This window comes from Trichosurus vulpecula, chromosome 4 (assembly GCF_011100635.1).
Source record: "Trichosurus vulpecula isolate mTriVul1 chromosome 4, mTriVul1.pri, whole genome shotgun sequence".
Taxonomy (NCBI): domain Eukaryota; kingdom Metazoa; phylum Chordata; class Mammalia; order Diprotodontia; family Phalangeridae; genus Trichosurus; species Trichosurus vulpecula.
In genome coordinates this window covers 144,193,051-144,220,325 of record NC_050576.1, presented here as the reverse complement: position 1 = coordinate 144,220,325, position 27,275 = coordinate 144,193,051, and the positions used below count along the sequence as shown (strand labels likewise).

The window sequence follows — 27,275 nt, the reverse complement described above, 5'->3', positions numbered from 1 at the left end:
TGTTTAGAAAGTCAAACCAATCCACTGCTTTCCAAATATCCCTGGAAGGTCTTAGTATTGAGAACAATCATTTTTATCATACCAAAACAGTATTAAATATTCAGTGATATGTGACTCATCTTCAGAGGAAAAACAGGTAAGAGATGAAAATACCTTAACTTCAGAAACCCATTGAACAGATAGCTTATTGATGAATTTCCTACTCTTGTCCTCCCTCTCCTCTACTTTGACTGAGTCTGTTGCCTTTTCTCCACTGATACCACAACTTTCCTAAAGGCCTTAGCACTTAATGCTTGGCCACTACTATCATCTCTAATTGGTCTCCCCGCCATCTCTAGGCCATCTTCCACACAGAGACCAAGATGATAATCCTTTAAGCGCAGGACTGAGCAGATCATTCTTCTGCTTCAGAAGCTTCCCTGTGTCCCTATTGCCTCTATGATAAAATGCAGACTCCCCTGGCATGAAAGCTTTTCACAATCTATGTCCAGCATCTCTGGCCTCCTATAAATTCCTCATACACAACATTCTATCTTTAACCTCCATTCCTTGGCCTAGGCAGGAAACCATATCTAGAACACTCTACCTCTTCATCTGTGCCTCTTTGAACAACCTATGCTTCAAGATGCAGCTGAATGCCCTTCCTAAAAAAAAAAAAAGCCTTTCCTGATTCTTCCAGTTGTTAGGACCACTTGTCCCCACCACTCCCGAAATCACTTTGCATTAATTTTATTTAAAGCTTGTATTTACTTATCTAGGAATATATCCCACAATAAAATGGAAACTCTTGTCAGGAAGCAACTTTTAATTTTTCTTTTTACCTCTAGTTCATGGGCATGTACTAGGTCCTTACTAAATGTGTACTGATTTGACTTATTTATAAAGCATCAAAAATAAGTCCTCTCAGTTTTCAAAAAATAATATGTATTTAACTCAATCTTTAGTGATTTGTGTAGAAAATTTCCCCTAATGGACATATTTCCAAAGGACATTTTCAAATAACAACTGTTTGCTTATCTATCCATCTTTGAGACTGCACAATTTAAGCATTCAACATCTACACCAAGGCTGGTTAAAATACCATACAAAGGAACTAATTTCTTCCCTTTGTTCCAACATTAGACACTTTGGAGTGTAGATTCATTAATCTGAAATATCAGGCTAAACAATCTTAGAGTATTACTGGTCAGCTAGTTGTGTTTTTCAACTTCTCTTTGAAATTGATATGATTGTAATAGTTTTAAATTTATATAGTACTTTATAGTTTTTGACAGTGCTATGCATACATTGGAGACAGCTTGGTGGCAGAGTGGATAGAGTGCTCAGGCTGGAGTCAGGAAGATTCATCTTCTTGAATGCCAATCTGGCCATAGGCACTTAGACTGTGTTTCCCTGGGCAAGTCACTTAACCCCTGTTTGCCTCAGTTTCCTCATCTGTTAAATTAGCTGGGGAAGGAAATGGCAAACCACTACAGTATCTCTGCCAAGAAAACCCCAAATGGGGTCCTGTAGAGTTGGACACAATTTAAATGTGCAATGCATACATACTTTTGAGGTCATAGGTAACATAAAAAGGAAATCAGAATACAGTAATATTAGATGAGATTCGCAGAACTTGAAATTCACAACTTTTTACTTACATTTCTATACTCTCTCACACTTTGTCCCTTGACGTGCCCAGGTTATGTAAATGAAGCATGTACCTATGGAAAGTGAACCTCAGTAGTATGAGTAGTTATTCTATCCTTTCTCCAACAAAATTCTGAAGTCTACCCTACAAGTGGTTTGTCTCCAGTTAAACACAACTTTATTTTAAACTCATTTCTCCTTATGAGTCATCAGAGCAATAAAATAAAAATTTAAAGTACTACCTTAAAATAAAATGCTTGTATTGCTTATTAATCAATTTTTCAGCTAGGTCTTCCTTATAAACTCTTTTCCCTATGCTGAAAAGGAAGTTTCTGTAACCATTAATATGATCACTTAAATAATTCATTTAAGTTAATATGCTTTAAAATAGCCTGTTACCTAATGCCAAATGCCAGAAATTGAGAGATTAAGTTGGCTTTTTGTCTCATACTTAGACTCTAAATCATTGCCATTCCTCAATCCCCCAAATGACATTTTCATTTGTGAGATTAACTCACAGGAAGTTTTATAAAAAGAGCAATTTGCTTATTCTGATATTCTATAAGCTTTATTTTATATAGGAGTATCTATATTTCTTAATGGTAGCTGTGGTCCCTAAATATCACATCTTAGAGGCCATAGAGAAATGAAGATAGTGGTTTTATATATACTTTGTAATGTTCACATTCGTTTTCAAAATGATTTTGCTCCCTAATCCTACCATTACACTGAAGCTTCTTGCTTTGAAAGTCACAAGCTCTATCTATCAGTTATTTGTAATTCTGATCATTAAAAATTTTATATAAACATATTTTCTGTCTTAATTCAGGTTATTTCCAAGCTAATGAATACTTAATCAAAAAATACACAATTGCTTTCACTTTAAAAAAAATACTTTTTATTGTACTATGTTGCTATGAATCTCAGATTCTGGGACATACCAGCATAGTCAAAAAGATTTTTCTCATGTTCATTATTGTTTTTTATTTGTATGTTTGTCTCATGGTGAAAAATAAACTCTGTTCAGAGGGATTGAATTAACTGATAAGAAAATCTGAACTTCTCTTGCTCATGAATATCATTAATCTCCTTATTGTAAAAATATGGCTTCTGTGGCTACAGGATGTTTCTGCCTAGAGCTAACGCATCTGACTTCTAGTTTGCACTACCTTTACTTTAAATTTTAATTCTAGGTCCCATAAGCTACTAAAGTTTTGCCTTAAATTTTATATTTGAAACTATCCATTTACTAGTTCCCCAAGACCCTTGGAACAGAATTTCTTAGTTACTTTTGGTATGTCAGCTATTCTTCAGCATTCCTTGACCTACTGTTGTCTGTAGGCAAATATTTAATAGAATCATGCAAAACTGAATGAGAAACTTCCCAGCAACTGTCATTTTACAAAAGAAGCCATTTTAACATCTTATTTGGAAGAAATGCAGTAGTAATTATTTTTCTCACATGAAGGATGGTTTGGATCTACATTAAACATTGTAGGTTATACAGAGTTCATGCCGACACAAACCAAAAACGTACTCCAAAATCACAAGTGCAAATAAACCAACAGATTGTTTTTAAAATGTTGCCAAGCCCATGCTGCTACATTTAACAAAAATAAATTTGGGTACTTGAAGTATAAATGTTTTTACCAAAGGGAAATGGCATCTATCTGCCAAGCGCATGCCCTCATGAGCTTCAGATAGAAGTGATGCTATGATTTGCAATTATTTTTGGCTCAGAACAACGTTAGATCAACTTGCAGGTTCTGTTGGGGTTGCAGCTGGGGAGGAAGTATGGGAAAGAGTTGAAAGTGGTTAGTAATGTTTCATACATATGGCCTCTCTGCAGGAGAGAAGGTACTGCAGGATGATGAATTCACCTGTGACCTCTTCCGTTTTCTCCAGTTGCTTTGTGAAGGACACAACTCAGGTTTGTGAGCCATCTTCCAGACATCCAGATCAAGTGATGGTAGCAAGAAATACATTTTCTTTGGTGCCAGAAATGGCAGTGATAACTCACTTTTACCTATACTTTAAGGTTTATTTACAAGGTGTTTCCTTATTACTTTATAATTGTAAATTACTTTTTCCAAGGGCTTTCAAATATATTATTTCATTTGATCTTCACAACAACCCACTGAGATAGGTAATACATATTTTCATTTTACAAAGGAGCAAACTAAGAGAGTAGTCAAGTGACTTTGTCTAAAGTCACAGACATAGTAAGTAGTGGAATTTGGACTTGAAAAGAGTGTTGTTTTTTAGTTTGCTGTACTACATTGTTAAGAGTTTGACAGGTTTCATGAAGACTTAATGATTAGATTCCTAAATTCCTACATATGATGTGGAAATGTATGGTAGACCACCTGGCCAAACTCTTAAAAAAAAGAAAACATCTCTAACTTTTTTGCTCCACATAAAATATTTTCAAAGTTATTTGTATTCTGTGGCATACTTAGAAATATGGTTTTTGTGAATATTTTTCATTAAGTGGATAAGGATTGAATTTTTAAAATTCAGAAAGCACAGGGTGCTAGACTTCCATACCTGACAATTTTATGTTAGATAATTAAGGGGAAGAATAAATGTCCATTACATGTACATTTATTTAGACAACTGTACTTTGAATCTGAGCTAGCAAGATGACTTTCTTTTTTTTAATTCATGTAGATTTTCAGAATTATCTGAGAACTCAGACTGGTAATAATACAACTGTGAATATAATCATCTCCACTGTGGACTACCTACTGAGAGTTCAGGTACCATACCTTCTGTACAACTGGCAACTGAAGTGATCAAGAGTTGGAATGATCTAGCAGACCCTGAGCTATGACATGTTTTTAACTGTGTTTTGATTTTTAACCAAATAGAAGTATTCTGAATATTATATTTTTTGATTCCCCAGCCTCCAAAGGTAAAAGTAATGCTCATGTCAGTTCGTGGTATTGGATCACCATTACCTTTTCCCAGTTCTCTGCTCCCTGGTTTCCTAGCTTTCTGTTTTGTTTTGTTTCATTTATTTTGGGGGCCCATGTTCATTCCTTCACTTTTCCCAGGGGCATTTATAGTTGATTTCTTTTTTTGCAAATTACCTAAAGATTATGGTAAATTCTTTACCATACTGAATGGGGGGATATTTTTGAAAAAAGAACTTGAAATTTCCATAATTACTCATCTTCAGGTTACAGTTTATAGTTTAAGGTTGTTTATGCCATTCAGTTTAAAATTACAAATTGACTCTTTGAAACCAATCACCAACATCTTACTTAATTTGATATTTTGCAAATCCATAGGGAATCATAAACTGAGAGCTGAAAGGAACATTAGAAGTAATGTAATCCAAGCTTTCATCTCAGTCAAGGAAATTGAGGCCCAGAAAAATTAAATCACTTGCCTATAGTCCAAGAGGGAGTAAATGGCAGAGCCAGGATTTGGAACTAGGTCTTCTGACTGCAAATGCCACATTCTATACTATAGCATTACAGGATCATAGCTCAAGAGTTAGACTTTGTTATAACCCAGTGCCTTGACAGACTAATGAATTCTAAAACACTGTCCAACTCTTTAATAACCATAGTCCTCAAGTAGATAGTTTATTTCCCTGACTTTATTGGAAATAAATCAATAACTTTATCAAAAAACCTTCAATTTCATTTTCCTATTCTTCTATATCAAAACATGATACATCTTTAATCTCAACATGTCAAAAAATAAGTTTAATTTCTGAATTAGGTGCATAAAAGGTGGTATAAGAAATGTATACATAATTTTTATATCATCCCTCACATAAGGCAAAATTGTCTTACTAAATAACTTGACCAGTTAAAATTCTTCCTAGGATATAATTCATTGTTTTAAATATCTTATTGGGTAGAGATCAATCTGGTTTTCATTGGTGTCACTATTGTTGTTGGTATTATAACACATCTTATCAATTACCTCAAATTCCAAAGAGAAACTGTGAGCATTGTATTCTGCATGATCCATGCTGGCTTTATTTTGGAGATGGGAAGAAAGATGATATCTGTACAAAAAAAATTCTGTTCCTTGATCGTCTGCTGTACCACCATGTTTCACATATATAGCATCAGATATTTCTATATGAATGCATATTTATCAATTCTGTTAAGTCTGTAAAAAAAAGTCTTCATGGAATTTAACATAATTAAACATGAAAAGTAATTTTAAAGCTAGTTTCCACATTTCTTTACTTCTTATTGGGCTTTTACTTAGAGAAGGAATATTGAAGGACATAACGCATTGAGACGCTTTCTTTAAAAAAACATTTTCAATTTAATTTTGGATTGTATTATTTAAGTTTGATGTACTTTTAAGGAACATTGGGAAAGTGATAGCTTTAGTAATATTTCCTCCATTTTGTAGGAATCAATTAGTGATTTTTACTGGTATTACTCTGGGAAAGATGTGATTGATGAACAAGGACAACGGAATTTTTCCAAAGCAATTCAAGTGGCAAAACAGGTCTTCAACACTCTTACAGAATATATCCAGGTAAGTATATTTCTGACACAAAAAGTAAGGAGGTATGATGCATTGTATTTCATTCTTTGGAGAAATACATTTTGCATTTCATATTATGTGAACCATGAATCATTGTGTATCCTACCTACATAGAGATGTTCTAACAAGCAAAAACAATTGTTTTATTAATACTGTAATTCATTTAAAAGCTCCTATATTAGTGCTTTAAAGCACCTATTTGATTATATATACTAGTTTCTTCATCTCTTTTTGCATTAACTTGGCTGTAGTTCTCAATCTATCAGTCAATTGACAAGCATTTATTAAGTGCCAGAAGCTCTGTAAATACTGTGAGATATAAATGCACAGAATAAACCAATCCCTACTTGCAAAAGGAAATTAAATTCTAATAGAGAGGATAAGTATGTGTGTATGTAGATGTATGTATGTATCTCTGTATATACATATATAGGCAAATATTTTCACATGTATCTAGAATAAATAAAAGCTTTAATAGCTTAAAATTGCACTGACATTGAAGATACACATACATACACATATTTAAATTGTTTATTGTGTGTATACATATATACACGTGTGTGTAAACATATATGTATATATGCATATCGGTTAAATGTAAAATAGTTTAGCAAGGAGGGTACTAGCACTTTGGGGAATCAGGAAAAGCTCCATATAGAGGGCAGTGCTTTGGCAGAGACACATTCCATGCATTTTGGACAATCAATATGAAGGCATGAAAGATGAGATATGGAACCCAGAGAAGGCCTTTTTGGCTGGATCAAAGAGTGTGGATGGAGAAGTAATGTCTAGTGAGGCTGTGAATACAGGAAAGGGCCAGGCTGTGAAGAGCTTTAAAAGCTAAACAGAAGGTAACATGTTAGAAGTAATTGGGAGCCCCTGGATTTGATCTGTCAGATCTGTCAGACTTCAAGAGAAGTCACTTTAGCAGATGTGTTGTGTATGGACTGACAAGAACAAGACTTGAATTAGGAAGAACAATTAGGAGGCCTTCATAATATTCTACATGAGAGGTGACGAGAGCCTGATGTAAGGAAGAAGCTATGTGAGTAGAGAGAAGTGGTCAGATGCAAAAGATGTTGTAGAGATAGAAATGGTAAAATCTTTAGCTTATTGGCTATTTGGGGGAGAGGGAGAGTAAGAAGTCCAGGAGAGTGCCATTGTCATGAAACTGGGAGACTGGAAGGATGGTGACAACTTCAACAGAAAAAGGGAAGTTTGGAAGAAGAGATAGTTTTGGGGAAAAGACAGTGAGTCCAGTTTTAGACAAGTTAAGGTTAAGATGTCTTTGGAACAATCAGTTTAAAAAGTCCAAGAGGCAGCTGATGGAATGGGATTAAAGCTAAGAGGAAGTACTGGCCCTGTACAAAGATGCTGTCGTCATCTTTCTAGGCAGCAAGGTAGCACAGTGGATAGAGTGTCAGATCTGGAGTCAGGAAAAACTATTTCTTCCTTCCTTGACTATTAAGTTTTATTACTTTGCTAGGTGGTGCAGTACATAGAGCACTGGGCTTGGAATTAGGAAGGCATCTTCCTGAGTTCAAGCCTGACCTCAGATACTTACTAGCTATGGGACCCTGGGCAAGTCACTTGATGCAGTTGCTTAGTTACCTAATCTGTAAAAATGTGCTAGAAAAGGAAATGGCAAACATCTCCAGTATCTTTGCCCCAAAAAAAACTCCAAATGGGGTCATGAAGAGTTGGATAGGACTAAGAAACTACTGAACAAGAAGTCATCTTCATAGAGCTGTTAGTTAAATCCATGGAAGTATAAATGAAATAAGAATTATTCCTTATATTTTACTCTTCTGTATAGCAGCTAGGTGGCACAGTGGATAGAGTGTTAAACCTGGAGTCAAAAACACCCAAGTTCTAACCTGGCCTCAGACATGAGCTGCATGGCCCTTAACAGATCACTTAACTTCTGTCTGCCTTAGTTTCTTCAACTTTAAAATGGGGACAATAATAACACTTAGCTCCCAGTAATATTATAAGGATAAAATAAGATAATACTTGTAAAATGCTCTTCTTTAACCACTTTTTCTTCCATTTGTCCTTCCCTGGCATTAGTCTCTCTCCTCTCCAGTCCGTCCTACACGTTACTGCCAAAGTTGTTTTCCATAAGTGCAAGACCTGATCGTGTGAATCTACTACTCAGTCCTCTTCAGTGGTTCCCTATTCACTCTAGGATAAACTATAGACTCCTCCATTTAACTTTTAGAGCCCTTCACATCCTGGCCCCAACCTGTCTTTCTAGCCTCATTATACATTACTGCTACCTTCCGCACTCTTTGACCCAGCTAGAGTAGCCTTCTCTCTATTCCTTACTCAAGACACTCAGTTTCCCATATCCATACCTTTTTACTGACATTTCCCTTGCTGGGAATGCTCTTTTTCCTCACCTCTGTTTCATAGAATCCCTCTCTTCTTTTAAGATGAAGCTCAAGCACTGCTTCCTACATGAAGTCTTTCCTTATCCTCTCCAACTGCCAAAGTATGTCCTCCCTTGTAAACTACCTTTTATGTAAATACTATATGTGTGTGTGTGTGTGTGTATCTGTCTATCTACACACATATATGTTTATGGATTCACTTTATCTTTATACTGTAGATATTTAAATATGTATTTTTGTCTCCCTCATAAGATAATTTTATTCTTTGTATTTGTTTTCTTAGTGCCTTGACTATTAGATCTTTTACAATAGGAAGGAAAGGAGCTGAATTCATATGACCCCTTCATGATAGGCAATATTTCTTGAGCATTCACTGTGTGTGAGGTGTGTAGCTTTACAGAGCTTAGCTTCATCTATGAAAGGAAGAGACTGCTTGAGGCGACCTCTAAGTTTCCTTCCAACTCTAGATCTCTGGATGGTTATTGGATCCAAATTTTAATGAACTTAATTTTCAGTGCTGTCTGAGAATTATTAGATAATGTCTTACATAGTTTGATGCTAATGTAAATTTTTCTCTGTTCATTCCTTTTTATAATTATTTGTTTAAGACTTAAAATGTTTAATTGCAATAAATGAAATAAAACTCCATTTTGAATCATATGTTGAACAGGAATTTATTACTGTTTTAGTTGATTAAAATGAGAACTTCAAATAAAAAATCATTAGTTCAATGTTTATTCTGTAAGTATCATGCTCATTTGGGATTCTTAAAATTTGACTTGGCATTATATGATTAATCATACTTTCCACATGTGTTTTCATTCTAATTACTACTAATAATAAGAAAGATCCTGAAATAAAAATTTTAAAAGGTATAAAAACTATAAGAGAAAAAAGGACCTGTAAACTCATAATGCCAGTTTAATAAAGGAGAGAAGAACCATTTTAAAATAAGAAGACATTTATTTCTTGTCTTTTGACAGAAAAACTTATTCTCATTACTTAGGTATTGAAATAGATCTACATTCTCTCCGTATGTGTATTCCCTTCAACAATGCAGCTCATAGCCCAACCATGACTGCTTATCCTGTACAACTCTTGTCCACATCCTTCCATAAATTCTCCTCAGGCAGCCTATTTAATGTGCTGGGGTCCTTCTTTGTTTTCACTTGAATATCACAAGAATATCAGTGGAGCACACAGGCTGTCCAGCAGTTATCCCTTGATCCCACCATCATTTCTTTTGATCATACATTGATATGATGACATCTTTTCCTCTGGTTCTTAGTCAGTCAATAAACTTTTATTAAGTGCCTGCTATATGTCAGTCACCTGCTAAGCACAGGTGATGCAGAGGAAGGCAAGAGATAGTTCCTGCTATCAAGGAGGTCATAGTCAATTGGGAAAGACAACATGTAAATGACTATGTACAACAAGCTATATATAGAATAAGATGTAATCAACAGAGGCAAAGCACTCAAATGAAATGACTGGAAAAGAATTCCTATAGAAGGTGGGATTTTAGATGGAACTTAAAGGAAATCAGAGAAGTCAGGAGGTGGAGATTAGGAGGGAGAGAATTCCAGGCATGAGGTATGGTCAGAGAAATTAGAAGGTCTTTGTTTATGATTCATTGCAGCCTACTTATGTCTTGTGTCTCTGTTTCCCCAAATGACGGATATTTATTTCAATTCTTTGGAATCTGTATTGTTCCATGACTCGCAGACATTCAGCAGTAATGTAGAATACCGGCAGTGAAAAGATGGACCTTTATTTCAGAAAAAAAAAAAAAACTTTGGGGTCATTAAAAGGACTTTGAAATTTCTCACTGGCAATCCAATCAGCTTCCCTTCTGTTTTATTCTAGGCCCAAATTTTTATCCATTTGGAGTGAATAATTGTCCATCTAACTATGTCATTGTCTAGACTAAAGAAATTCTTCCATGCTTGTCCCAGCCATTTGACTCACTAGTTCTGTGACTTAGGGCGATGAAGAAATAAATGTACATACACACACGCACACACATACCATACATACATACATACATACATGCATACATGCATACATACATGGGTATGATAATGATCCTTCTTACTACCTCACAATTTTATTGCAAGGAAAAGGTTTTGTAAATTATAAATTACTATATAAATTATCATTAAATCAACAAGTATTTTGTGCCAGGCACTGTGATAAGTGCTGGTGATACTAATGACAGCAAAAAACAATCCCTAGTCTCAAGGAGCTCTTAGTCTAATGGAAGAAACAGTGTGCATACAACTACATGCAAACAAGATGTTTACATGATAAATTGGAAATAATCTTAGACAGAAGGTGCTACGATTAAGGTAAACAGGAAAAGCCTTCTTGAAAAAGGTGAGACTTGAAGGAAATCAAGGAAACTAGAAGATAGAGAGGAAGAGGAAGAAGTTCATGGAGTTGGAAGATGAAGTACTGTGTGTAAGGATAGGGAAAAAAGATATCAGAAGACTTGAAAGGTAGGAAATGGCCAAGTTATAAAGGCACTCTAAAATTCCAAACAGGATTTTATATCTGATTGTAGAGGTAATAGAGAGCCACTAAAGTTTCTTGAATAGGAAGTCAAAGTCAGACCTATACTTTAGGAATATAAAATTGACAGCTGATTCAAATGGATTAGAGTGGGGAGAGACTTGAGGAAGGCCAACCAGAAGCCTGTTATAGTTGTCTAGGTGTGAGGGCCTGCACCAGGGTGATGGCAGTGTTAGAGTAGATTAAAGGGTGTATACCAAGGTAGGAACAGTGGAATTTAACAACTGATTATATTTGGGGGGTGAGAGAAAGTGAGGAGTTGAGGATGATATGATACATGAACCTGGATGACTTGAATAATGATAGTACCTTCAATGGTAACAGGAAAGGTAGAAAGAAGAAGGTTTTTGAGAGAAAGACAGTAAGTTGAGTTTTAGACATATTATTTAAGACCTAAGACATCTAGTTTTAGGTGTCCGATAGTTATTTGAGGATTGTTGTCATTATGATTTAAATAGTATGGTCATTTCCTATGACCACTTCTCTCCTGGGGATTCTAAGAAAAGCAGTTGTCAGGATTTTGTCACTGAGGGGTTATGATATGTGTCGATAGGGAAAGCACTCATCCACCCAGTAAAATCACATATCCTTGATGTCCTGAAGCATATGTACATATGTGTGTATACAGATATATTTGAATTAGTAATATGCTGAATTACATTTCTTTGTGTATCTAACAAAATATACTTCATATATGTATACAGATACGTAATATATACATTATATTTCTTTGTATATATAAATAAATATAATTCAGTATATCATGAATTCAATTAAATTTAGCAAGCATTTATTATTTAGTCTACATTGTGCAAAGGAAAGCCCAGTGTCTTACAATATGTCCAATATGTATGTTGCCTATACTTCATCCATAAAAGTTTTCCTAACATTTTGTATAATTTATTGACTTCACCTAAAATAAGCATGAGAAATGAAACTACAATGCCCATAATTAATTTTCATTTTAGTAGCATCATATTCTGGTTTATGAAGTTAATCAAATCAAATTAATCTTTCAAAATATTAATTAGTTGTGCAGTGCCAACTATAAAATAAAGCAAAATGTTAATGAAAATTTTTCTTCCCTAAGAAGAGTTTATCTGAATTACTATTTATACTATAATTGTCATAAATTATTTTCTCTAACCCTGAGAATCATTTTGTATTCTCAATAAAATGATAGTGACTCCTTATTAGTATGGTTTTATCTTTCTCTCTGTGAAGAGAATAAAAGCAAATCTGCATAAAAGTCCTCTGACTTTTATGCTTCTGCTTTGTCAGTGAGTTATTAAGTCATTGGTTAACTTTAAAGGGAGAGCAGAACATGAAAACCTTTGAGAACCTCAGTTATGAATTAGTTTCAACAAGTCTTATATAGAAAACTATGTTTATCACTGTAAAATATATTATTTATATTCTAATTTTCGTTAAAGGGCCCTTCTCTTAAGGACACATGAATACACACACACACATTTGCATGTTTACATATATACTACACGCACATACACATGCACATGTGCACAAATTCAATCTCTGTTGCTATAGAATACAGTTTATCATCATTTAATTCTGCATTGTTGTTGTTTTGCTGTTTACGTTATAGGGCCCATGCACTGGAAATCAGCAGAGTTTAGCACACAGCAGACTTTGGGATGCAGTGGTTGGTTTTCTTCATGTATTTGCCCATATGCAAATGAAGTTGTCTCAGGTATTTGGTTTGTTGCCCTTCAAAGTCCACAGCTGAAAAAGTATAGTCCTGTCAGTTTAATCATACTTCCTATCTGCAAACAACCTGTTTATTCTATTGATATTGTATCATTTCTTGTTTTCTTCTTGAATTTTGGTTTTGGTTGTTTTTTTTTTTTTTCTATGAAAGATCTGTGTGCTAGCTGTGTAGTAAACTTTTACAAAACTAAAGAGGGTAGACATGCTGAAAAATGTAGCAGTTTGTAGAAATGCTTCTTAAATGGGATTCCCTAAATGCTATATATTTCTCAAGTGTCCTTATGACCTCATTTTCCTCAGAAATGCTCACTAGAACTTTCTCTCTTCCTACTTACTGAAAAAGAATTTCTAGTCTGATCATACTAAACTTCTTAGCTTCACTAGAATGGAAGCAGTTTCCTTATACAGTCATGAACAGGGAAATGCTCATGGCTGATATCATTCCATCTTTAACAGTAAATTTGTTAGGAAGTCCTTAGAAAGATAACACATTAACTCTGAGGGCAAAGAAATACATCCTAAGGATTTGCCTGCTCCTACTAAACAAATTTTGAAAGGTAACTAGAGGGCAAAGGTTAAAGAAGGCACATTTTTTGTCTTCTTTGTTTACTCTGTTTTTAGAATATAGAAAAATAGATAAATAACTATAAAAATGGCAGTACAATAACCTGCTAAATATTTTGTTTTAACAAGATGATATAACATCTTGATAGCCTGAAATATAATTATAATACTTAATTTGTATCTTGAGATATTAAATATCTATTAGGGCATTGATTTTTTACTTAAACTATAAAAGTAAACTTAAAAATCATTTAATAATAATTTAATTTTTATCTGAGTGCTATACATAGTAATGATATTTTAGTAAACTAGTTTGTAAAATATAAATAATTATGAATGATTTTGAGCAAATTGTATAGTCATAACAGAAATCTCATCACAAAGGTTTTCATAAGAATGAATTTTTATTTTCATGTTTTATATGGGGCAGCATGACATAATGAATAGAGTGCTGAAATTGAAGTCAGGAAGACCAAAGTTCAAGTCCCACTACTAAAACTTACTAGCTATGTTATCATTGACAAGCTAATAAATCTCTTTGGCCTCACACATCTATATAAGATTATAAATTATAGATGGGTTGCTCTATGTATGCAGTTTGCACACTAAAGGAATCACAGACCCTTGCTATATTGATATATAATATAAAACTGAGGCACCAACTTCTGAAGATAGAATTTTCCATAGTAGTTAGAATCATTAAAAATATTGTTATTTTATTACATAATAGTGGTCAAATGATTTAAAATGATACCTTATGCCAAGAAAAACAATTACAGAGTTTGGAATAAGAAAGATATTTGTAAAAGTTTCTTTATATACATATATGTTATATCGTATCAGGGAAATGCCATGAAAATAGAAAATATAATGGTGAGAAATTAGCAATTATAACAACTTGTTTTATGTAATACCTTTCAAATCTTAGGTTACTTTGCAGAAATGCAGTTATTTACATAATTTTTAAGATTTAAGTTACATATTTAAGCCTACGTCATCCATCATGCACATGTCTCCTTAATGGATGAAATAATTGTATTTACTAGGATTTATTGAGACTCTACAGCATATTAAAGGCAGACAGAAAAAAGCACAAAATAAATTTCAGTTAAGAAGATTCCTAAATAATCAACTGTCTCTACATAATTATGTGAGCAGTTGCCATTTTAAAAAGTCCAACAGTGTTCTTAATTATTAAAATGATCTTGATGGGCTTTTAAAAAAGATACTGATATTGATATATGATAATATAATCTATGACCTGTTAGTCTTGTTTTCACTTAAATAGTTAGGAAAATTTCCCTTCATGTAAATGATGGGAATTCTAGTTTACTCTATAGTTAATTTAGTGTTGCTGACTAGTACATTTTCCCTCAGGCCTACTTAACAATATGTTAGCATATTAAAGTACTGTCATATATTGAACTAATGTAGTACTTCAAACACTGTAACGCAGAGTGTCTTAGTCGTATGTGTATTGTTTTCTTATATAGTTTTAAATGCATTGTATTAATGTTTGCAGGATTCCAGCCAAATTGAGTTGTTGAAAGAATTAATGGATCTCCAGAAGGACATGGTGGTCATGTTGCTGTCCATGTTGGAAGGTAGCGTTGATTAATCAGAAATGCAAGTACTATAGCACAGTCTTATATTCTCTAATTTGATGGCCATAAAACGCAAAATGTTGTTTTTTGTAGGCTTAACATGCTCTAGAATAGGGCTTCTTAAACTTTTTCTGCTCACAACCTTGCCAGTGCTTCTTAAACTGTTGGTTGTGACCCCATGGGGTTGGGACCCAGAGTTTAAGAAACCCTGCTCTAGAACACTGATTCTCAAAGTTTTTTGGTCTCAGGGCCCTTTACATTCATAAAAATTAATGAGGACTCTCTCCCCCAAGAGCTTTTGCTTATATGGATTTTATCTATAAGTTTTGGCTGTAATAGAAATAAAACATCAATAGTATTCTGAAACTAGTTTTGAACTCATTTACCTCCTGAACAGGTAACAGGGATCCTAAGGGTTCCTGAACCACATTTGAAAACCAATGCCCTAAAAAATAATAAACATCACCTGGAAATGATACTTACTTTATAATCCTATCTAACGACTTATTCACTTTTTCTCATAAATTACTTTAAAATTCCTGTGACTCTGATTGTACATATCTAAAAAATGGAGGTAATACAAATTTTCGCTGCCTCCAGAGAGATGTCATGAGGGTTGAGCTTTTCAACACATGCAAATAAATATATTTCACATTAATCAACTGGTAGTGATTAAGAATACTTATAAAATCAAAGGGCAAGTAGATCATCAGATTTTTTTAGACTACCATATTACATGGTATTTTTAAGCCTATGAACTTTTAAATGATAATTCACACACTATGTTCATGGGCAAAGAAATTTTCATTTTAACGTTCTTTTTAAGAGAAGTTATCTCAAATTACATGAATAGGTCAGCTAGTTTCAGCTATGCTGGGGTAAAAGCTTTAAGTTGATATAATTAGAGATTCTAGTTTGAGAAGTGGCAACAGTAATTTTAATCACATTATGACTATCGGAGTCCATTGACGCTAGAATAGGTAACTTGGAGCAACATGGCACTGTACGGTACCTTCAGTGTTTCTTTTTTTTTTCTCTTGATGTTCCATTTATCTCTATCACTTTCTTTTGCCACAGTTAGTTTTCTTCACCTTTTATCCTTATCTATGCTTTAGAATGACCACAGTAGCCACAAACATTGCCTAATCAATATTTACTTGGTTAAAGAGATCTCTGGCCTAATGTGTGAGCATGTTAAATACATTGCATGTGACGCAGTTATTGACTAGCAATAGTTTCTGCATGTCTTGTTGCCATGAATTTCCAGGTCCCTGACATAGGTTTGAAGTTCTGACCAAATAAACATCTTGCGACCTTTACTCTATAAAAGTCTTCCATACATCCATCACCTAGGTTCATATATTACTAATTATATAACATTTTCCGTCCAACTAATGAGTGCATTTGGTGATTCTATAAACTGCCATACTATCTTATCTCTCTTAGCATACTATAGCTTTATTATGCCCCATCAGCAGACAACCTTGTGAAGTAAACCAAGGTTTAAAGACACTGGAAGCATCCTTGGAGTCATCTTTTACAGTAGTGGCAGAATAGTGTCCAGCACTTAACTTCATTTTCTCTTCCGTAGTACTTACCTTTCTTGTATATATAAAATGGGACAGAATATTGATTTTCATTCTATTCTGCCCAAAATATTATTGAGGAAGCATGTCCTCATAGCATTGTATCTTTCAAACCATAGTGAATCTGTATGTCTTTTTGTTTAACATGAAAGTGCCATATGTTGGATAATTAAGCAGATGTCCTGTGTCTATATACTAGCAAATATATTTCATTTAATGTGTTTACATATTAGCTCTTCATCTTGCTAGAGTATATCCATTTTAAACAAAAAAAATTCTTTTACCTCCAGGTAATGTTGTTAATGGAACCATTGGCAAACAGATGGTTGATATGCTGGTAGAATCTTCCAACAATGTAGAGATGATTCTGAAGTTTTTTGACATGTTTTTAAAACTAAAGGATTTAACTTCTTCAGATACATTCAAAGAATATGACCCTGATGGCAAGGGCATCATTTCCAAGAGGGATTTCCATAAAGCAATGGAGAGTCATAAGCACTACACTCAATCCGAAACTGAATTTCTTCTGTCTTGTGCGGAAACAGATGAAAATGAAACCTTAGACTATGAAGAGTTTGTGAAACGTTTCCACGAACCTGCTAAGGACATTGGCTTCAACGTTGCTGTCCTCCTGACCAACCTCTCTGAACACATGCCCAATGATACCCGGCTGCAGACTTTCCTTGAATTAGCAGAGAGTGTACTGAATTATTTTCAACCCTTTCTAGGCCGCATTGAGATTATGGGCAGTGCAAAACGCATTGAAAGAGTTTATTTTGAAATTAGTGAGTCCAGCAGGACTCAGTGGGAGAAGCCACAAGTCAAAGAGTCCAAAAGGCAGTTTATTTTTGATGTGGTCAATGAAGGAGGAGAAAAGGAAAAGATGGAACTTTTCGTTAATTTCTGTGAGGATACCATCTTTGAAATGCAGCTAGCTGCACAGATCTCAGAATCAGATTTGAATGAACGGTCAGTGAACAAAGAAGAAACTGAAAAAGAGAAGCCTGAAGAACAGGAACCTCGAATGGGCTTTTTTTCCGTTATGACTGTTAAATCAGCTCTCCTTGCCCTTAGGTACAACATCTTAAGCCTGATGAGAATGCTCAGTTTAAAGAGCCTAAAAAAACAGGTGAAAAAAGTAAAGAAAATGACCATGAAGGACCTGGTCATGGCCCTCTTTTCATCCTACTGGAGTATTTTGGTGGGCCTCTTGCATTTCATATCCAGTGTTTTTAGAGGTTTCTTTCGTATCATGTGCAGCTTGCTGCTGGGAGGCAGCCTGGTAGAAGGTGCTAAAAAGATCAAAGTTGCAGAACTTTTGGCTAATATGCCAGATCCTACCCAAGATGAGGTGCGAGGTGAGGGAGAAGAGGGAGAAAGGAAAGCTATTGAAACGGCCCTGCCCACTGAAGATCTAACTGACCTAAAGGAATTAACAGAGGAAAGTGACTTACTGTCAGATATTTTTGGCTTAGACCTGAAGAGAGAAGGAGGACAATATAAACTAATTCCTCACAATCCAAATGCTGGCCTGAGTGATTTAATGAGTAACCCAATACCTGTCCCTGAAGTTCAAGAAAATTGCCAGGTAATCTGTTTAATTCACAGCCTCTCTAGTCTTCTGAGGAAGAGGGTGTATAGATATTGTTACTGTTGCAGATATGTACCAGCGTTGTTTTGGGGGGAGAAGAGTAGTTATTTTTAATCACCAGATTACCAAACGACTATTGACATTTTTAGTGAAGAGAGATACTTGGATTCTTTATAATGGTTTGTATTTTCTTAATAGGGAGAATAAAGCTAGTGTCCTGGAAGTTTTGCCCTTTCAGATAAACAATCTATCATTAAACATTTATTTACTCTGTGCTGAACTCAGTGCTAGATAAGACATTATGGGAGGTACAAAAAAGTGTGACTCTCCTGGACTGCTTTCTCTGATGGTTTCATGTCTTCCTTTGTGTTCAGTAATCAGTCACCTCTATTCAGCTGACCCTCAGATTTGTAAGTCCAGCCCCAACATTTGCTCTGAGCTCTAGTTCCACAATACCAGCTGCCTGTTGAATATTTGTACCTGTCATTTAGCTGTCAGCTAAACTCAGCATATTAAAACTGAACTCCTCATCTTCTACTGAAAATCTACCCTGTCTCTTAAATTACTTTTTTTTCTGTTCATGGCATTGCCATCCTCCCTATAAGTATCAAAACCTTGGAACCATATTCAACTTTTCTTTGTTCCTCACCCTCTATATCCAAGCAGTTGTTAGGGCCTATAAATTCTATATTCACCATTTAGCTTTCTCTTGTCCCTTCCTTTCTGTATTGCCGCCACATTGGTTCAGATCCTCATCATGTCTTACCTGGACTATTGGGGTAACCTCATGCCTTTTTTTCCATGTCTCACCAGTCCATCCATCATAGAACCATAAAATTTGTCTTCCTAATAGATAGATTTAGGTGCAATACTTCCTCTAAAAACATCTTTTTATGGCTCCCTATTGCCTGTAGGACAAAACATAAGCTCTAATTTGGTATTTTAAAACCTAGAGCATCTGTTTTCAACTTCCCCACGTTTATTTCACCTTACTTCGCTTCACACATTTTACATTTCAGTACAACCAGACTTCTACATCTTTCCCAATCTCATTCTTCCCATTGCTACCCCCATACACCTCCTCAGGCCATTCATCATTTATTCCACATACTGTGTGTTCCAAAAGTCTCAGTGCCATTTTAAGTTATTGAAGCTTCCTCCTCATTTCTAACCAATAATATCTTTTTCTTCCTTCAAAGCTGAACTCTGACTTCCCCTTTTCTGTGAAGCTCTACTTGGTTTTGCCACATGAACATGTTATTTTTCTCCTTAAATTTTCCTAAATCATGCTGTAAAGATAGTTCCTTTGGCCCTACCACACTCTAACTTGTCTTATACCTATTTATTTACGTGTTATAACCCTTCGCCTTCACCAAATTTCAAATTGCCCCTTAAGAGCAGTCTGCAATATATCTTTGTTTGTATCCCCAATACCTAGGACAGAACTTTGCACACAGGTATTTAATAAGTATTCTTTGAATTGAGTAAGATGAACTATGTAAGTAGTTAATGCATAATTACATGCACAATTAAATGTTAAACTGTTTAGTATCTATCAGTTCAACAGGTATTAATAAATCATTGTGGGCTAGAGTAGTCCTTAGCTTAAATTCCATGTTGGCATAAAGCCTGTGGGGATTCAACTGTTCCTTAAAGGATGAGTAAAATTTGCCTGCAAGGAAGGGATAATAAGGGAGAAGAGGTCATTCCTGGGTGAGAGGTGAATAATACAGGCTAAGTCATGGAGATGAAAATGAGCATGGTATGTGCGAAAGACAGTCAGGAAACCAACATGACTGAAACAGAGATAGTGTCCTTTAAATGGAGTGAAATGCAGACAGAACAGATTAGATTTGATGCCAGAGCCACTGGGGGATCATTGTCGATTAATGTTTGGCATATGAGTGTATGTCTCTTTAACCTCATCTCTAGGTTACGTGCAATATTTCTTAGATTTTCTTTCTTCCCACTGATCCTTTTAAGGAACAGAAAGTGAAAGAAGATGAAAAAGAAGAGAAAGAAGAAACTAAATCCGAACCTGAAAAAGCAGAGTAGGTATAATGGTACATGCTACCCTTTCCTTGGCTTCAAAAACTTTTTTTTAAGTCTGCCACCTCCCTGACTAGATATGGCTGAGTACTCTCAATGCTTCTTGCAAAAGTCCTTTAAGCTCTAAATCTAAGATCTTATGATCTCAGAAAACATCAGACCTGAATGAGCTTTATAGCAATGCAATGGCTTCTAATAATATAATTTCTCTGACTTAAACCAAATAACTTAACTGATATTGACCTGTCTTAGTTCTGGCCCATTGTTCTCAGTCCTCCTTCTCAGGCTATGTGTCTTTAGTTTATAACTATAGGAGATGAGAGCCTTTGATGTCATTCATATATCTTTTCTTGCCTTCCCATGAGAACCAATAATTTCATTTATGCCTTATTTTCTGCCCTCTGCTAGGGTAGCTTGAGAAAAAAAAGCCTCTTGTATGATGCTATCTAATGAATATTTAACCTAAAGCTCCTATTTTTAGTCCATGCAATTTTAATTACTATATTTTGAGCCTGAGTCTGTCTTTTTAGGCAAGTGAACGAAAAGATTTGTTTAGTTAAATTCAATAGACTCTCATATTAGTATTTTTTGAATGTTTAAACTAATACTGTCAATCATTACGGTCATATAATAAATGCCTAGTTATAAGACAATGAAAGCATGTCGCTTTTCTTTTTCTATATCGTTGATTTTCTGCTAATTGTAACATCTTATAAATTTCTACATTTTCTTGAGGTATTATATATCTTTTTTACCTCCATTTTTATTTTCTGCTGAGCTTATTGTTTTCACTACGCTGGCTTCAGCTTCCTGTCTCATACAGGACACATACCACATGGTCATATATCCTATTCATGTATCATGAGGTGAAGATTGAACAATTTGGTTTAAGCATATATATTAACATATATGTATATAGAAATACATATATTTTTATATATATATAGAAATGAATGCACATACCTTAGATATTCTAAAGTATTAGAAAGATGTATTAATTTAGAAGAAGCCTAAATTTTATCACTAATACATAAATATATCATTAGAGATGATGATTCTGTGCTATTATGTTTTTAGGTGTCCAATTACAATGCTTTATTTCATTGTAGACCAGAAAATGAATATGGTGAAGTTGTGTATACCTGTGAAACATCCCTCTCCATGTTTTTATGCTCTTTTTTGAAAAGCTGCAAGACCAACAGCCAAAAAAATCCTATCAGACACCCAAAATTCGTTTTTCCTTACAACAAATTGGTATCGTAAACCCTTATAATACCAGTTATGTTACTCTTTGGACTTGATATTTAATGACTGTAAAATTTTAAAAAAAAAAACCTGTTGTACTTTCGCTGGCTGTCACTCATACCTGGAATGGTCTCTCTCCTCATCTCCACCTCCTGCTTCTCTGGCTTACTTCAAGTTTCAGCTAAAATCCTATCTTTTACAGGAAACATTTCTTGATCCCCCATAATTCTAGTGCTTTCCCTCTGTTGACTACTTCTAATGTAACCCCTATGTAGCTTATTTGTATAGTGTTGTTTACATATTGTCTCCCCTATTTGACTATGAGTTCCTCAATGGCACAGAGAGTCTTTTGCCTTTCTTTGTATCCCCTGGGCTTAGCACAGTGTCTGGCACCTATGGTAGGTACTTCATAAATTTATTGAATTGTTGACTGACAGCATATAAGGCTAAAATCTCTTTAGGTCTATCAAATGTGGGGAGGGTGAGGGTTGGACTTTTTTTTTTAATCAGACTTAGACTTCAATGAATTATTTACCTGTAGGAATTCCTCAGATTGGGACCGTCAGACCCTAGGCAGGTAGGTCAAAATGGAATTTAGAAAAGCCCTGTCTTTAGCAAGCAGTATAGGATCATAAATCTGTAGTTAAAAAAGGACCTCATAACCCTCTAGTACAACTCTCTTGTTTTATAAATGAGGAAAATGAAGACCAGGGAGATTGTAACTTACCCAAAGTCATATAGGTAGTAAGTAGCAGATACAGGATTTGAACTCAAGTCTTCTGACTCCAGATCTGAGTCCCCAGCTTAGAACTCTGGGTCATCTTCTCACATAACCATTGAACAATATCAAACTCAATATTTTGTCTGTGCCTTGATCTCATTCCCTAAGCTCTCAAACATTACTACTATCATGAGTTGAGAACTTCAGATCTTTGTACAGCATTCCACACACCAGAGAGAATATTGTTTTTCTTAGGTTTCATTTTAAGAAAAAAAAATTAATACTAAAATACAAATATAGAATTATAGGCAATTGGAAAGTACATATAGTGGCTCCCATTTTACTAATTATATCTGAATTTTAACAGAGTCTTCAGCATTGCTATGATTCTACAGATCACTAGTCTTTCCATGCCTTGCCCTGTCATGGACTGAACTGGAAGTAGTATTGCCTTGAATATCAATGAGAAGCCTTTTGACTTTATTTCAAGAATTGTGCTGTGTCACACAGTAAAAGTTGTCTTTCAAATTTATTTCTATGTTAAATACTACATTCTTGAGTTCACATTTTGATAGCCTGGTTTTATGTTAATTCAAGTTCAATATTTTTTCAAGTTCAAAATATTTTTCACATTATAGTTCAATTAATAGTTTTCAAATTCTAAGGCCATAAATACAATCTAGTACCTAGAAATTTGGCTTAAATACTTGTGAAAGCCTGGTTTACCATGACTGCCATTAAGGGAAACTAAAGAACATGGAAAGAGAGGAGAAGCAAGAGGGAGAAAAAGAAACGCAATTCCACAAAGTATCAAAATTAAATAAAAAAAGGTAGTTAGAAACACACTTTCTGAATACACTAGCAAATTTCCTAAGAACAAATTCCCAACTTAATTTTTTATGTTATGAAAGTACCTTTTTATCATTTATATTCTAAATCCTAGTTTTCTGTCACTGCTGTAAATGGCCAATAATTACTTTCTTAATACAAAGGAAATTGTATATAAATTTGCAATATCCATAATTTTTCAGCGTAAAATACTTTAGAGATAGTTCTATTAAACAGAAACATTTCTGATTCTCATTCAGATTTCATATGAGAGCATTTCCCTGTAGAAATTGTTTTAAAAACTTTCCTACAAAGTTAATAACCCACATTCTAGCAAAATCTAAACATTCAAGAGAAAGAACCTGTTTTGGTTTCATGAGGGGCTAAAGATTTTCTACTGTTTTAAAGACCTAGGTTCTAAGTAACAAAATAGCTTTTTAATTAAAAGTACCAAAATATTAATAACAGACATCACTACAATGCCTTAAGGACTGTAGGTACCTGACATAGGTATTATGTAAAGATGCTAAATTCTCAAAACAGAAAATTGTTGTATTTTCAAAGTTAGCACTGCTTTTCATTTGATTCTTTATTCAAGGAGTTGTTTTTTTTTTACTTGTCATGGTACAATTCAAAATTTTTCTATGCCAGTGAAATAAATTTACATTTTCAAATATTAGCCCATATTTATTTTACATTGACTGTATACTTTTCAATTCCAAAATTCAAAATCTTTCTAAAGTGCATGTATAGTTTTGTTTTCTCACAAGGAAAAAATTTTTCCAATGCAAGTTTTTCAAACATTTGAAACATTAAAGTATATACATTTTAAAGCACAAGACAAAATAAATTTGTCCAGTAATAAAATATACTTAGATTACAATAATAGAGGTTAACTCAAAGAAAAGCATACAAATCATTCAGCAAAATGAGGGCAAACTGGAGGTATTTACTTACTTTTAACAGTCATTTAAATACAGCAAAAAATAATCAGAAATCATTGCTTTCCATTTTATAACAGAAAATACTCTATAGTTCTAATCTGAACAAAAATATTTCCTCATCTTGGGGAAATGCAATAGAGACATTAATATCTTTCTATGAAATAGGACAAAAGTAGAGAAATTCCTGTGTTCAATAATTTTTACCTCTGTAATACTCCAGTGTCAAGAAGGAATGTTAGAAGACTAAGTACAAATGTTCACCTTATTTTTCTTTATCCAGTTTAAAAATACATAATAAATAAAAATCCATCATGAATATGTTTACATACATATATATCCTTGAGATATGTATATGTATATATGCATGTATATATATGTATATGTGTGCATGTGTATATATACATATACATATGTATATATATATATATATATATATATATATATATAGTACACCTTGTATAAGTCTTACTCCACCTATTTGATTTGGTTGGGGTTATTTTCTCCTCATAAAACAGGTGTTATTATGTGCAATAATTCTTGCTTCCTCTCTTTTTTTCCTAAGTCATAATATCCTAGAAAGGCAGAGGAAGAAGTATAGACTGTTTTCAAAGTCCTTCTCAAAATATTTGGGAAACATAATACACCTTCTTACAGAAGAACTTTTACTCATTTAAAAATTGACTGCATATGAATTAATTGATATTTATATGTATTCTTGACTTCAGAACATTGTCATTAATTAAAAATTACTTTTCCAATAGAGTAGTGATATATTGGTGCTCTTGTGTATTCTGATTATGCTCATTTCATTAGGTGAAAAATCTAACTCAGAGAACTATTTTGCTTGGTAATGCCAACTTCACCTGAGAAGTACTATTCATTTTTTACAGGGGAGAAGATGGAGAAAAGGAGGAAAAAGCCAAAGAAGACAAAGGCAAACAAAAGTTAAGGCAGCTTCACACACATAGATATGGAGAACCAGAAGTCCCCGAGTCAGCATTTTGGAAAAAAATCATAGCCTATCAACAGAAACTCTTAGTAAGCCCTTTTTACTTTCAGATTGACTAATAAAAAGTAAGTTATACATGGCTTTTGTGATATTAGGACAGTTCATGTTGAGTAAAAATAACTAGATTTGCATTCATTCAAAGAATGCAAATAGCTTAATTATATATTAGTTGTTTAAGTTTCTCAGTTATTCCTATCTACACTAATAAAAGGTTTGAAGTATTTTTCTGCCCTGTGGCAGTTAGGCTTCTTTTCTTCCCAATCACTGAAAAAGGTACTATCTTTGTCAGAGAAGTCTTTAATATGAGCTCTTATGAGTCCTTCAATCACAATTTTATAAATTACTAATTTACTAATTTACAAATATACAAAATAAGTAATTTCTTGTCCTCCTTTTCATTGCAGAGAATTGATATCTTGGATAAGCCATTTAATACATACAGACCTAAATTTCCTTGTATATACTAGATAACCTCTAAGATTCCTTCTAGTTACAAATCCCATGATTCTACAATCCTATGAAATAAAAGATGTGAAAAGATAGTTCTTTAAATTGAATGGCAGTATATGAATTTAGCAAAAGTATTGAGACCAACAAAATATTCTCAATAATTTTTTCAGATCTTTTGATTTCCAAAAAGCATATCTAAAAGTGTAGAGATTCCTCTCCCAGAGTCTGAAACTGAAAGGAACCTCTGAGACTATCTAGTCATACTCTTCCTGTCCAAGAATACATGGTCATCTAGCTTCTGCAAGAAGACCTTCACCATAAGGGAACCAACTACCACCAAGGTAGCACAATTCACTTTAGATCAGCTCTAAATGTTAACAAGTTTTTTCTGACATCAAACCTAAATCTGCCTCTCTGCAACTTCTATCCATCAGTCATACTCCTACCCTTTCTAGCCAAGCATAGCAAGTCTCATGATTGCCTTTTCTACAAGACCAACCTTCAGAAAATGGGCAGCAGCTATAGAGTAGAAAGAGCACTAGTTCTTGCATCAGAGGACCTAAGTCCAAAACCTGTTTCTGCTACTTACTGCTCATGTGACTTTGGACAATAAGTAACTTAACCTCCCTGGTCCTTAATTTTCTGAAATGTAAAGTAAGGGTATTGGACTAGGTAGTCTCTTAAATCACTTCCGTATCTTCCTATCTGTGATCCCATGATCCTACAGACTTCAAGAGTGCTATTGTGTCCTCGTTGGATCTTCTATTTCCAAGCTAAGTATCCCAGGTACCTTCAACCAGTCCTCATACGGTATGTTCCACAATCCTCTCTCTCACCAACTTTAGGCCTCTTCTGGGCCTAAAATGTATTGCCCAGAACTGAACTTTGACTCACATTCTCTAGATGTGGTCTTACCAGGGTAAAAAGTACAGGCGTCTCATCTCTAGAGTTCTGAACACTGCGCTTCTCAGTGCAGCCTATTATTAGCTTTTTTGGCTGCCATGTCACTACAGACTGATTCTGAACTTGAAGCCAGGCCATTCGAGCCTCCAAGTATTTTCACAGGAAACAGTGATCCTTCCATATGTTTAAAATCAATAAAAATCTTGTATGAGAGACCTTAAGAAATAGATGAAAACTTTAGGGAATGAGAGGGAGGATAAAATATCATCTAGTGATCACATTCAGAAATTTAGAATGTCCTTTATCAAAGATCCTGGAAAAAAATGTTTTTTGAAAACAATTGTTGCAGGGCAGAATCAAGATGAAGGAGAAAAGGCAGGGACTTGCCTAAGCTCTTCCCCAAACCCATCCAAATACCTTTAAATAATAGCTCAAAACAAATTCTAGAATGGTAGAACCCACAAAAGGACAGAGTGAAGCAGTTTTCCAACCCAACACAACTTTCAAGTTTGGCTCAAGAAAGTTCTGTTGCAACAGTGTGAGTGGAATGCAGTTCAGCCTAAGCTGACTCAGCACAGAGCAGGCCCCAGCAAACCAGGAGCAGGCCTTGAGGATGACTGAATCTGTGACTTCAGTGGTGGTTTCTGGACCTCTCAGAAAACAGTAAAGGGAAGGACATTACAGGGGTCCCTTTACAGGCACTGGGAGCAGAACTCTGTTGCTTTGCCTATACTTGGATCTGGATCATAGGCTCAGTCCCAAGGCAAGGAGGAGTACTAGCTTAGAGCTTAGAGCCACAGAGGAGTGTGGAACCTAGTCATAGTTTCAAGGTGGAAAAGAGTGCTTGTAGTCACTCACAGACCAATGCGCTGTACAGGAGAGTAGTAAACATACCTCTCCCTAGATCATACTACCTAGGTAGAGCGGAAAACTTACAGGTCC

The 27,275-nt window shown here is 34.5% G+C and overlaps 1 protein-coding gene across 5 annotated transcripts in view; it reads left to right on the top strand.

Moving 5' to 3' along the window:
* Window positions 1-27,275, top strand: part of RYR2 (ryanodine receptor 2) — an 828,134-nt gene that overhangs the window by 744,554 nt on the left and 56,305 nt on the right. For all 5 annotated transcript variants that reach the window (XM_036753924.1, XM_036753927.1, XM_036753925.1 and 2 more), the window contains 8 exons: window positions 3,479-3,559; window positions 4,300-4,388; window positions 6,013-6,141; window positions 12,718-12,822; window positions 14,926-15,007; window positions 16,884-18,181; window positions 20,168-20,235; window positions 24,862-25,009. In XM_036753924.1, coding sequence (XP_036609819.1) covers window positions 3,479-3,559; window positions 4,300-4,388; window positions 6,013-6,141; window positions 12,718-12,822; window positions 14,926-15,007; window positions 16,884-18,181; window positions 20,168-20,235; window positions 24,862-25,009 — 2,000 coding nt within the window. The remainder of the gene's footprint in view (window positions 1-3,478; window positions 3,560-4,299; window positions 4,389-6,012; window positions 6,142-12,717; window positions 12,823-14,925; window positions 15,008-16,883; window positions 18,182-20,167; window positions 20,236-24,861; window positions 25,010-27,275) is intronic.